At 40.7% G+C, this 13,957-nt stretch overlaps 1 protein-coding gene across 1 annotated transcript in view; it reads left to right on the forward strand.

Annotated features, from left to right (window-relative positions):
- Window positions 1–13,957, forward strand: part of SCFD1 (sec1 family domain containing 1) — a 210,123-nt gene that overhangs the window by 114,326 nt on the left and 81,840 nt on the right. The window contains exon 15 of the mRNA XM_077464793.1: window positions 4,319–4,415. Within this exon, the coding sequence (XP_077320919.1) occupies window positions 4,319–4,415 (97 nt within the window). The remainder of the gene's footprint in view (window positions 1–4,318; window positions 4,416–13,957) is intronic.

Genomic DNA, 13,957 nt, shown 5'->3' on the forward strand with positions numbered 1-13,957 from the left:
TTACACAATAAAAGACTGTACCATTACAATACAATTCAAGACAAAAGGCTTAGGAAGTCCCTGCTCATGAGAACTTTTACATCTAGAGGGAGGAGAAGGTGATACAAACAGTAATTACTTTGAGGGATGAGCTGATGGAGAAGCAAAAGTACAGCTTTTAGGTGGAGGCAGGATAGGCTTCCCTAAAGCCTCACTTTTGTTTCCAGCGGTTTAGACATTAATGACTGTGTGTTGAGTTATTTTGAGAGGACAGAAAATTTTCACTGTTATACAAGCTGTACACTCACTACTTTACATTGTAGAAACGTGTTATTTCTTGTTGTCACATGAAAAGATATAATAGAATATTTACAAAAATGTGAGGGGTTTAATCACTTTTATGAGATACTGTACATACATTTGGGTAGGTTGATAACTAACAATAGTTTTCTCGCGTCCCTGGTTGTGTGCTTTTGTCCAGAAACACCTTGCTTTGTGTGTGTATACAGGGGACACCAGCGGCAAAATTTGTCAGTCATAGTCCACCTTGGGGTTAGGGGGCTCCTATAGAAAAGTTGTGAAAGCTTTTGATTCACTGTATTTGATTAAAGTAGATTATAAATTGGGCCTCGCAGTGAAGTTCAGCTAATGCAGCTTTCTGTGATGGTGTGGCAACAATGCTGCACTGCTCCTGAATTAAGAGCATAGTTGCCACTCATGTTGGCTATTCTTGCTTTCACAACAGTGATATGAAAAAATATTGCAGGATGCATTCCTGTCACCTTTGTCACTGCTCATTCACAAGCCTGTAGCTTGTGAATCAGCACCTGGGCACCCCTAGTTTTGACTACTGCTTAGTGGATTGGTAGCACTACCTATATTTCTGAAACCCTCCCACTGTTAGCTGCAGAGCCCTGGGAGGAGGAATGAGATGTGGGACACAGATTTAAATATTTGTTTCACCTTGGGAAGGTAGTTGATGTTTTTGTTTGCTTTATGAGGCTTGTGCATGATATAGTAACTAGATCTGGTACCTGTACTTAAATGTAAACCTAGAAACAAACCTTGAGGCTCGGTTCCCAATGCATGCTGATGCGGCTCACAGCAGGGGTCCTGGTTCACTGTTTCAAGTCTTGCAAGCTGCATTAGTAGTGAGTAACACTTGAGGCCCGGCTAGTAGCTCAGTACTTGACATTTTGAGCCCTGGGCTAATTGACTAGATCAATATCTTTTTGTCTGTTAAGGTAAATGTATTGTATGTGATATATGTTACCCTGGTTGAACTAGACATTTAGTCATCCATAATTTAATGACCAAAAAGCGAGTAGATTTCCACACAAAAATCTTCATTACTGTGATGTCAAATTGGAGGGATCGGTATTGGATTGTAACGCCTAGTCTAAAACTGTGCTCAACAGACCTGAAATCTGCATTGTAATATGTTTTAATGTCTGCTCCCTCAATGGAAAAGGGTGCAATCTGATTTTTCTTTTACATTTTTGCTTCAAGCACATGTATTTTTTTCCAAACTTCTGTTTTTTTAGTGCATGCAATAAAACGATTTATTGGATCTGAAAGAACAGGAGTCATGTGTTAGTTATTAAGCCTACTTCTTTCCTGTGTTCAATACATCTTTGTTTTGTTTTTCATTTGTTACCAAGATTATTATTTGTAGTTCTGTTAAGTGTTCCCAGTCAAGTTGATGTCTGCATGCAAAGTACGGAAAGAAACATATTAATGACTCTGCATTAAAGCTATACCAGGAAATCACAAGGAATGTTGGGATTCTGAATAGAGCTCTTCATCACGTTATCACAGATCCTACTTAAATGCGATGTCGCAAATACATTTCCTGGTTTGCTGTTTTATATAAGTGCATTTTAAGAATTTTTAATAACTTCTTCCCACAACCACACCAAAATTATTTTTGTAAATATACCTCCCGTCTCTTTAATTATACTGTATTTGTGGTTTCCACGACTTGTGACCACTGTATGAGTAGCCACCAAGACTTACAACCCTACACTTTGAAATTGATACTGCTATGCAGCTTAGTATTTCATTATACTGAGTTTGTTGTACACAAGATCTGCAGACCTTTACACTTAAAACTTTTTTGTTGCACATCTAGGCATTATATTGTACCAATGGCTCACTAGGAGTTGCTTGGAGTTGTGTATGACCATTAACTCAGTTTGACATTGCTTGAAACGGCTTGTTTTTTGTTTCCAATAACTTTTGCTAGCATTATACACTTCTCTAACTGGAAAGGTTTGGGAACGTCATCAGTACGTATATTATTAATTAGACCATCTATATTGGACAATTTTGCCCCAATATATAGTTTACATTTTAGTGTCTGTGTCAGAATAGCACATTGCCTCTCCTTTCATGCATGGCTCACTGTTTTTAAGGTGGCAATGCAACAAATAATATATATAAATATAAATATGTATATATGTATGTATGTATATATGTGCTGCATCTAAAAAAAAAAAACTGAATATTCAGTCCATAAACTAATAAAGATGTGCAATCCAAAAAAAATCTAATGAGGAAGCATATGTAAATGCCAACATGTGCTATAATGAATTAATGTGTTTAAAAATTCTGAGATGAAAATAAAAAAAATGATAAAACAGTGTAGTCCAAAAAGTGCTTGACCCAATGTGAACAATCAGGGCAAACTTTTCAGAAGAACAAACTATTTTTCTGTTCATCAAAAGTAAGTACCAGATGTGATGGATCTCAAATTATAGATATCGGATAAGCACACACAGGAAGGTTCACTTGGCCAAAAGAGTTGTATCCACTGACTTTTCCAATAGTGGGATCCCTCCTCCTGTAGCAGCTTTTCTCTGCTAAAATACTCCTCTCAGAGCCTTCTAGCAAGATAGATTCCTCCAAGGGATGTATTTATGAACGGAAAAGACAAGGCCTCATGGTGCAGTACTCGGATTTAAAAAAATATTCATTCTTAAAACATCGGAGGCACTCACATCCATTCAGTGTATTCAAAAAAGCCGCGGCTCATGCCAGCCAGCTGGTGCGTAGTGACGTCAAGATCTGTAGTTCCACCCAACGCTTTTCCCCATACAAGGCTCCGACTGGGAAAATAATCTATCTTGCTAGAAGGCACCAAGAGGAGAAATGATCTAATAACTATGGATGTGCCAATAGCCAGTTTAGATCAAACCAGTGAAAATAAGTCCAATAACATAAATAATCCAATAAAAGTGCTCAGAAATGGTGATGGATCTTCACCACAAAGTGATATCATGACTTAACACCACCGCCAAAGACTGAAAAAGGGCTTGTTTATCGGATCAAATAGACCTCTCATTACAAAAGGTCAGAAACGCCTGTGGCTCCAAACCCAGCCAGGGCCTTTTAAATTCAGTAGGTCTTCTAGACATGGGACATCGATCCTCTTCATAGGGCAATCATAACGGTTCCTCAAAATAAAGAAGACTCTCCATAGTGTAAAATCCTCAGAGCTTTAATGAACTTAGAAGTTGCACTTACTAAATATGTAATGTAAAAACGTAGGCCGGCACACATACAAAAACCCATCTTCCTGGGACAAGAGTGTAACGGTGACGTCAGTGCGTCACTCCGCCCTAAGCATTTCATCATAGGTTTGACATCGTCCAGGTGCTCCTAAATTGGCTATTGGCACATCTATAATTTTTTGGATCATTTTTCTTTGGTTTGTTCATTTTTTTTATGTGTTTAAAGCGGAGGTCCACCCTAAAATGGACCTCCGCTCATCGGAATCCCCCCCCCCCCTCCGGCGCCACAATCGGCACCTTTCAGGGGGGAGGGGGGTGCAGTTACCTGGATAATCCAGGTAACTGCACCCACTTCCGGGCTAGCTCTCTGCGGAACGAGCGTAGGTTACGCCCCCGTTCCGCAAGCGCCCGCCCCCTTCAGCAAGTGCCCCGCTGCCTGCTGGGAAACACACAGCTCCCAGAGGCAGCGCGGACCGTCCGGATTGCGCCGCGCGGCTCGTGCATGCGCAGTAGGGAACCGGGAAATGAAGCCGAAAGGCTCCATTTCCTGATTCCCATACCCAAGATGGCGGCGGGACCCGGCAGCCGAGCGAGCGATCGGCTTCGGGTGCCGACATCGCGGGCGCGCTGGACAGGTAAGTGTCAATATTTAAAAGTCAGCAGCTGCAGTATTTGTAGCTGCTGGCTTTTAAAAAAAAAAAAAAACGCGGAGTCCCGGTGGACTCCCGCTTTAATATGTTATGCAATTTGAGCGCAGCTTATTTTTGGTATTGATTATTATATTATTCATAATTATATTTGATTATTATATTGTCCTTCTCTTGTAGGCTCGTAAGTTGGATATATATTTTGAATATGAAGAGAAGTTGATGAGCAAGTCATCGTTGGACAAATCTCTTCTGGACATAATCTCTGACCCAGATGGTGAGCTTGTCTTGCTTATATCCCTGCTGGGGAGGCATAGAGTTAATTTGTAGGGGAATGCCAGTAGGTGATATAGGCAGTTTGTTTTGTTATTGTTCCTGACGCTGCCCTTCAGGCCTTGGCTCTAACGCCAGCACACTCAACACCTCATTGATTTCAAATGTCTCCAGCCTCACAGCATGTCCCAGGGAAACTGCTGGCAGGGAAAGTACCACACATCTCTGTACATGGCACAGTCCCACAAATCTGACTGCACATATATGTGACTACGCTGCAAGACTCTGTTGCTTATTCAGTGCGCTTTTCTAAGCGAGACTTGACGATGTTATTATATACACATACTTCTCTCTGCAGTTACAAAGTTCTATTTAGTATTGTTTTTTTAATATTACTAACAACATATTCTAGCATGTCCATACAAATCTTAAGGAGCATATTGGTTTAAGACTGGGAAGGTGACTGCAAGCACTACATCAAAGAATCCAGAGATAGATATTGAGTGCTAACATCACGTGCAAACACTCATACTAGAAGAATGATAACTCCACTAAACCATTCTGAGTAGAGGGTCCTATCCTTTACACCCAAGGAAGCTGTCATCTTAGCCTCTGTTTGTTTGATCTGTAGTTGCCTTGGTGCTGCACATGCGACCAGTTATTACACCAGCCTAGCATCTGAGTACGCAGCATACATTGGTAGACAAAAATAGCACAAGGATTACTGCAGATGGAGGTAACTTATTTACATAAAAAGCATCAAGTGAAGTCTGAGAGGAGCACGCACATACAATAAGGAACACTCAGTCTGGTTACAAGATCCACACACAGGTGCCTGGGCCTAGTGTGTCTGTACACACCAAAACAAGATGAATGGATGGATTGAGCCAGCAACACTGTAGTCCGTATAACGGTTTATTGGTGACTGGTTACAGAGGAGTGACAATAAAACAAAAAAGCTAATGCATTTCGGCAAGAGCTGAAATTACAAGACTATAAGCGATAAGACACTAGTATAAGGGTGCAAAAGATGTGCCTCTCCACACATATACACACATTTTCCATTCTATGTATGTAGACTATGTTATACCCTGTTGCCCGCATGTGCAGATGCTTTGGAAGGAAAGGTACATGTGTCTAAATCATATAAGGTATACCTTATGCTAGGCTTCAGAGATTGGGGAGGAATGTTGCAAACTTCACTTTTCTGTAGGAATTGTGTTCAAACATGTTTTAATTCTCCTTTAACTTTTATTTTCATGGCTATTGAGTTTGAGGAATTTGCAATAATTTGTCTCTGTGTGATGAATCATACTCTAGAAGCTCTCTCTCTTTAAAATTTTAAAAAGACCTCCTTCTCCACTTCTCCACATTTCTCATGCAGACAGGCATTACTACTCATAGGTCTGTTCCAATCAGTGGAATCCTGGATAACCGTCTTAAGCTTAAATATCCACAATGTGCAAAAATACATTTTCATTGGGTTTAGCTGTGTACCATATATGCATAAGGGTTATGTCCTTTAATAATTCAGATTTTGGGAGTGAACCAGGCAACTTTTAGTTTGCTGGGAGGTTTGGTATACTGAGTGGGAAGTCCCTGAATTCCAAGCATAGAGCCAAAGGTCTATTCAAGTCTATGGGAAGCTAATTGTAATTTTTTTCTTACCTTTTTCAAGGTCAATTTGGAAATTTTTGTTTAAAAAGGCATGGGTAGCTAGGCATTGCCATGGGGTACATGTGCCAATGCAAAAATAAATGGAAAAAATACCATTCAATGGGGAGACCGGCTTTAATGTATCTTAAAAGGCAACATTAAAAGTAAACTAATTCTTTAAAGGGGTTGTAAAGTCAGAAGGTTTTTTTATGTTAATGCACTCTTTGCATTAAGATCAAAAGCCTTCTGTGGGCAGCAGCCCCCCTAATACTTACCTGAGCCCATCTCTGTCCAGTGATATACACGAGTGTCTCAGCCATCCAACCTCCTCCTGATTAGCTGATACACAGCAGTGGTGCCATTGGCTCCCGCTGCTGTCAATCAAAGTCGGCTAGCCAAGCAGGAGAGAGAGGGGACAGGGCCAGGCTGCGGCTTCATGTCTGAATGGACACAGGGAGCTCTGACTTCACTCGGGTGCCCCCATAGTAAGCTGCTTGCTTTGGGTGCACTCAACAGGAGGGAGGGGCAGGGAGCACAGTAGAGGAGAAGTGAAGTGAAAATCAACTGCGCAGAAGAGGTAAGTATAATTGTTATTTTATTACATTTTCACTGTTATACAAGCTGTACACTCACTACTTTACATTGTAGAAAAGTTTCATTTCTTCAGTGTTACATGATAAGATATAATAAAATATTTACAAAAAACGTGAGGGGTATACTCACTTTTATCAGACACTGTGTGTATGTATGTGTGTATAAAATAAAAAATTAAAATCACACCAATGCCTAGGAGGTGCACGTGAAAGTAAATATAAGTTGCACCACATATGTGAGGTTTTGCTGCAAACATCAAAGTGAGAGCAGTAATTCTAGGGCCATGGTTAACTCTAAAGTGATAACTTGCAATATTTTTGTTAATTTTACTGTGTTTTTTTCTAAAAAATATGTGTTTGATAAACGGCTACACAAATATTCTGTGACATAAAAAAATGCAATTGTCACTATTTTATCCTACAGGGGCTCTGCTTCAAGTTACAGAATAGTATGAACAAAAGCGGCATTAAAAATGTAAAAAGTGTGGGGTTCCCTTTAATATTTATACCAGGCCAACAAGTATCCTCCTGAAGCATACAAGACCACATACTTTTCAACTTTGGGAGTGGTGGGGGGGGCAGGGGTCAAAGCTTCTCCACATCTGGTATCCCAGAGGATGGATCAGGGAGGTTTTTGGGGTGGAGACCTTCTTGGAATCTGGAAGTCTCCTTTATAATAAGGGCCACCAGATATCAGCCCCCTCCGCCTTTTTTTTTTTACTCATTCCTAAATCCCTGACCCCCCCCCCCAAACATATATAGAAATGCAAATAAACACACGTTACAAAGTCCTCTAATGAAAATTCGCTAAAAATGTAGGCAATGTCCCCTGATGTAAATCATCAATCACATTTTGCAGCAATTTAGATCCATATTTTGTTAGTGAAGAAAACTCGGGATCCACAGCCATTTTGTTTACAAACACTGGACAGCTGGGGATTTGTCATTTTGCTGTGGTAGTGGGGCGGAGCAAGACCATCATTTGGTGGGTCATTGTGGTGATGGGGAAACATCAATGGGCAGCAGGTCTTCATGATTGATGTTGGATCTACGTTAATGGATGGTGTGTTCGACAATGGATATGTTTTGGGAGACTATTGTTAGGAAACATATTTTTCCTATTTATTATGTTTCTGTTTTTTTGGGGAACCAGATGTATGGAGAGGCCTTTGCCGCTAAACAAGTGCATTGCAAGAGGGGAAGGGAGCAGACTTGTCTTTCACCCCTTAAATAGTTGCCCACCCAATGTTGACAGGCATATATTGCCTGGTATGGTTCAGGAGGGGGGGAGTAGGATGCTTGCTCACAGCCCTCGCTTTGCTGGCCATCCAAGCCGCATGCTTGACCTTCTCTGTATTTCAGTGTCATTTTTTTTTTGTCTTGAATTTTTTTGTCTTTAATGTGGATTGTCCTTTGTATATACGGTACACCAGGGGTGCCCAACCAGTGGCCCGGGGGCCACATGCGGCCCGCGGAGCCCTCTGATGTGGCCCACGACCACCTGCTCTGGGATAGAAAAGAAAGAATACTGTTATTAAAGGTCAGTTTATTACTAAAATCACAGTGTATATATGGGCATATCTTTTCTGCAGTGGGTACTGGGCTGCTTTCAAACTGATCCGAAGGTGCAGAGCAGTTAACCTGCAGGAAAGCCAAAGGTACACTGCACTGCACACGTGGTGCGAGTAAACCGCAGCGCATCAGTGTGAGAGCAGCCTTGGACACCTTTCACAAGGTCAGTTTGACCAATTGGACCCTCCATTCACCTCTAAGTAGTGGCAGACATAAACCGACTCGTGTTCTACCTCCAATACGATCTGCCAAAAAGTAACCTGCTCCGCTCATTGTGGCCTGCGACCGGTTACCAAGTCACTCAAGTGGCCCTCGCTCTTCAAAAGGTTGGGCACCCCTGCGGTACACCATATCCGGTCACATGCCTTTCAACATTGGGAGAGCACTTTGTAGAGAGGGAGGCCAGGATGCCTGGCTGGTTTGTTTACAAACAGGAGTCAACCAGGGATCTTTCATTTAGCTTTGGGAGTTCTACCACTGCTAAATGACAGATCGCAAAAAGGTTTGTTTGCAACCTGCAGTGACCCAAATTTGTATCTCACCCCTACTTTCTATAAAGAATTCTGGTCTGGTGACTTTGTTATAATATTGCGCTCCGCAGGCTCTTCCCCATCAGGTCAGTCATCTCTATAAAGGGCTTATTGCATGTACATTGACTGACTGTAGTGAGTGTGAAAACCATTCTGTAGGTTTATGTTTTTTTCATTTTATGTAATTCCTGGAGAATCTGTAATGTTAATTTCTAACCATAGAAACTTAAAGGGTTACTAAACCCTCTTCTTTATTTTTTTTATTTTTTTTATTTTTTATAACAAACATGTCATACTTACCTCCTCTGTGCAGAGTGGCCCGGTCCTCCTCCTGGGGGGCCTCAGCGAAGCTCGTGACTCCTCCTCTTCTCGAGTGCCCCATCTGAGAAGCGCTCTCCACCCATGCACACGCACTCCCGTGTCTTGCTGCTATGTCTATTAACACAGACAGCAGGACTCAGCAACACGTCATTGGATTTGATTGACAGCAGTGGGGGCCAATGGCTGCGCTGCTATCAATCTATCCAATCAGGACACGAGACACCGGCTAGAGCTGGTGTGCTGGTCCTGGGGCAAGAAAGAATGGGTTCAGGCAAGTAGAACAGGGGTTTGGGGTGTTGCTGCATGACAGAAGGTTTTTAACCTATTGCATAGGATGCGTTAAGGTGAAAATACACAAGGTTTTACAACCCCCTTAACACAAATTTAGAATAGATAAATTATGAAACATCTTAACTGTTTTTCTGTTAGCTGACTTTTTAAGTTTGATATATGAAGTTTTTTTTAACTAAATGTACAGATCAAAATTCTCCTGAACATAGTAACTATTGATATGCTTAATTTAATAGAAAAGTATCTTCATTTTTCTTAGCACCTTTTAATTAGAAAGCGTCCTGCCCTTCTGTTTAAACTTACTCTTCTGATTCCAGTAAGTGTCTGGCACATTTCTCACATATGTCAGTGCTTCCCAAAACCCAAATACATTTCTTCAGAAATCAACACCTTAAAAAGTATCACCTTAAGGTTGGTTCTCTGTGCTCATATCCTCTGCTGAAATTTTTTTTCACCATCTAAATACTTTTCAGAAAGACCTTTTTTTATAATGGTCTTAAAGTCTCGGTGAACCCTTATAGCAATATGTGATATTACAGCTGGCCCAGAGTGAGCCAAAGAAAGGTATAGTCCCACTCATACAGTGCCTTGAAAAAGTATTCATACCCCATGACATTTTCCACATTTTGTCATGTTACAACCAAAAACGTGGCACATAATTGTGAAGTGGAAGGAAAATGATAAATGTTTTTCAAATTTTGTTTACAAAAATATAAAAAGTGTAGCATGCAATTGTATTCAGCCCCCTTTACTCTGATACCCCTAACTAAAATCTAGTGGAACCAAGTGCCATCAGAAGTCACCTAATTAGTAAATAAGTCCACCTGTGTGTAATTTAATCTCAGTATAAATATAGCTGTTCTGTGAAGCACTCAGAGATTTGTTAGAGAGCCTTAGTGAACAAACAGCATCATGAAGGCCAAGGAACACACCAGACAGTTCACGGATAAAGTTGTGGAGACGTTTTAAGCAGGGTTAGGTTATAAAAAATATCCCAAGCTTTGAACATCTCAGGAAGCAATGTTCAATCCATAATGCGAAAATGGAGAATATGGTACAACTGCAAACCTACCAAGACATGGTCGTCCACCTAAACTGACAGGCCGGGCAAATAGAGCATTAACCGATTCAGCCCTGGAAGATTTTACCCCCTTCCTGACCAGACCATTTTTTGCAATTCGGCACAGCAATGCTTTAACTGACAATTGCGCGGTCGTGCGATGTGGCTCCCAAACAAAATTTACATCCTTTTTTCCCCACAAATAGAATTTTCTTTTGGGGGTATTTGATCACCCCTGCGGTTTTTATTTTTTGCCCGACAATTTTGAAAAAAAACGCATTCTTTTTTACATTTTGCTATAATAAATATCCCCCACAAATATATAAAAAACATTTTTATCCCTCAGTTAAGGCTACTTATTCTACATATTTTTGGTAGAAAAAAAATCTCAATAAGCGTTTGATTAGTTTACAAAATAGGGGAAACTTTTTTTTTTTTATGCCATTTTTATTAATAATTTTTTTTTTTTTACTAGTAATGGCGGCGATCTGCAATTTTTATTGTGATTTCGACATTATGGCAGACACATCGGACATTTTTGACACATTTTTGGGGCCATTGTCATTTATACAGCAATCGGTGCTATACAAATGCATTGATTCCTGTGTAAATGACACTGGCAGTGAAGGGATTAACCACTAGGTGGCAGGGTAAGGGTCAAGTTTCTCCTGGGCGTGTTTCTAACTGTGGGGGGGTCGTGGCTACATGTGACATGTCACTGATCTCTGCTCCGATCACAGGGAGCAGAGATCAGTGACACAACCACTAGGCAGAACAGGGAGATTCTTGTTTACATTAGCATCTCCCTGTTCTTCCTCCCCGTGAGACGATTGCGGGTATCCCCGGCAATCGAGTCCGTGGGACCTTCGTCCTGACTCTCGGAGGTCCCGGCGGCGCACACGCGATGGCACAGCAGCAAATTTAAAGGGACGTACCTGTACGCCCATTTGCCTGTCCATGCCAATCTGCTGAAGTACATTGGCGTGCTCCGGTTGGGAACCGGTTAAACAGAGAAGCAACTAAGAGAGGACCATGATAACTCTGGAGGAGCTGCAGAGATCCACAGCTCAGGTGGGAGAATCTGTCCACAGAACAACTATTAGTTGTGTACTCCACAAATCTGGCCTTTATGGAAGATTGGCAAGAAGAAAGCCATTGTTGAAAGAAATCCATAAGTCAGTTTGCGAGAAGCCATGTGGGAGACACAGCAAACGTGGAAGAAGGTGCTCTAGTCAGAAGAGACCAAAATTTTACTCTTCGGCCTAAAAGTAAAATGCTATGTGTGGCAAAAAGACTAACACTGCACATCACCCTGAACACTCCATCCCCACTGTGAAACATGGTGCTGGCAGCATCATGTTGTAGGGATGTTTTTCTTTAGCAGGGAGAGGGGAGCTAGTCAGAGTTGATGTTGAGAAGGAATCAGCCAAATACAGGGCAATCTTGGAAGAAAACCTTTTTGATTCTGCAAAAGACTTGAGAATTGGACAGTGGTTCACCTTCCAGCAGGACAAGGACCCTAAACATACAGCCAGAGCTACAATGGAATAGTTTAGATCAAAGCATATCCATGTGTTAGACTGGCCCAAAGTCCAGACCTAAATCCAATTGAGAATCTGGGGCAAGACTTGAAAATTGCTGTTCACAGGCGATCTCTCTCCAATCTGTCAGGGCTTGAGCTAGTTTGCAAAGACGAATGAGCAAGCATTTTACACTCTAGATGTGCAAAACTGGTAGAGACATACCAAAAAAGAGGTACAGCTGTAATTGCAGCAAATAGTGGTTCTACAAAGTATTGACTCAAGGGGGCTGAATACAAATGCACGACACACTTTTTACATATTTATTTGTAAAAAAAAATTGAAAACCATTCATCATTTTCCTTCTAATTGACAAGTATATGCTACTTTGTGTTCAATGACATAAAATCCCAATAAAATAAATTTTATGTTTTTGGTTGTAACATGACACGTGACAAAATGTGGAAAATTTCAAAGGGTATGAATACTTTTTCAAGGCACTGTAAAAGCACTTTCCATGTGAAGGGTAAACACCTGCAATGTGATAAGTGCTTTATGGTGCTATTGTCACTGGGACAAAAATGAATAAAAAATGCTAAATATTCTGGTTGTCCCCTCATATGTGAGCAGAATCTCTGGATTGGGACACCTTTTCCAGTGACAGCTGTCTTAAAAAGAAAATTCCCCTAACTTTGACAAAATTTCCTCTTTGTGTTGTATCTCTGAAACCGGAAGTTAAGGTAAGACTGCCAAATGGGACAAAACAGAAAAGTAAACATTAGATGTTTGAGCCCTCCCTACTTTATCCCCAAAAAAATAATCTGGATATAGGTACACAGTACATTTTAAAGGGTAACTCCACTTTTGTGGGGAAAAAATAGAAAATAAAGAAATAGCGTATACAATTGTGACACAAGTTATATTGTACTTGAATGTTATTAAAAATTACCTTTCCTTTTCAGTCTGCAGCCACTGTAATTTTCTGAGAATGCATTGCAATATGGCTACATGGAGTTGTTCTGTACACAGTGTACTGACCACCCCCCAAAAACATGATTTCCTGCTTGTGTGATTGGCTCACCAATTTTCACAGAAGTCTGCCTAAGATACAAGTCAGATTTCAGGCATCAAAAACGTCCTTTTTGGTGAAATACTCCCAGTAGGAACACATCTAAAGGGATGCAGACCCAGCAGATTTCCTCATTAGTGCCCCGCAGGTGCACACCTGATTGATAATTATGAAACCACTCCAATTAGACTCACACATCACAGAGGAACATACAGGGATTACTTCAGAATAACAAAAGGTAGGAATCGGCAACACAGTTTGTTATAATCCTTGCAATGTACATAGATCACACAGAGGGGAATGTTTTTTTCTTAACAAAAGTGGAGTTACGTTTTAAATAACGTGCAAGCATCATCCATGTATCATTCATTATATCACTGTTATTTACCAGCTTATTATTTAAAATAACCTAATAAGCTTATCTGAGGCTATTAGGAAGTCTTGATTGTTCGCATGTGTGTTGACGCTGTCTCTGGGTGAGTAGACTAGACATGACCAATTGTAATCCTGTTCCTTACCAAAGTTTACATACTCGGAAATACATTAAGTGAATATAATGCCTCATGAGCCCTTAGTACCTTTTACAAAAAAGCCTACAGCTAGCATGCCAGTTTTAGGACATGGGCTCTAATCACCCAGGGGTGTGGAAACATCTCTAATTAAATCCGTTTGCCAGGCAATGCAAATTCTGCCCAGAGGCTAAGTTTGTGTAAAACATGAAAGAGTTGATCTGTACTCTTTTTCTCTTAAAAAGAAATAGATACAAGGACAGGAAGTAGTCTGAATATGTTGTATAATGTTTATTAGGCATGTGTATCTGTTTAGGCACATGTTAGTGCTCTGTTGTACCAGAAAGTATATTCTAAAGAACTTCTGGATTGGTGCTATCCATTTATCACATACTTTTTCCCATTATCTAATATATTGGCCATGC

The sequence above is a fragment of the Lithobates pipiens genome, unplaced genomic scaffold, assembly GCF_037356315.1.
Source record: "Lithobates pipiens isolate NorthernLeopardFrog02 unplaced genomic scaffold, aLitPip1_a1.2 Scaffold_30, whole genome shotgun sequence".
Lineage (NCBI taxonomy): Eukaryota > Metazoa > Chordata > Amphibia > Anura > Ranidae > Lithobates > Lithobates pipiens.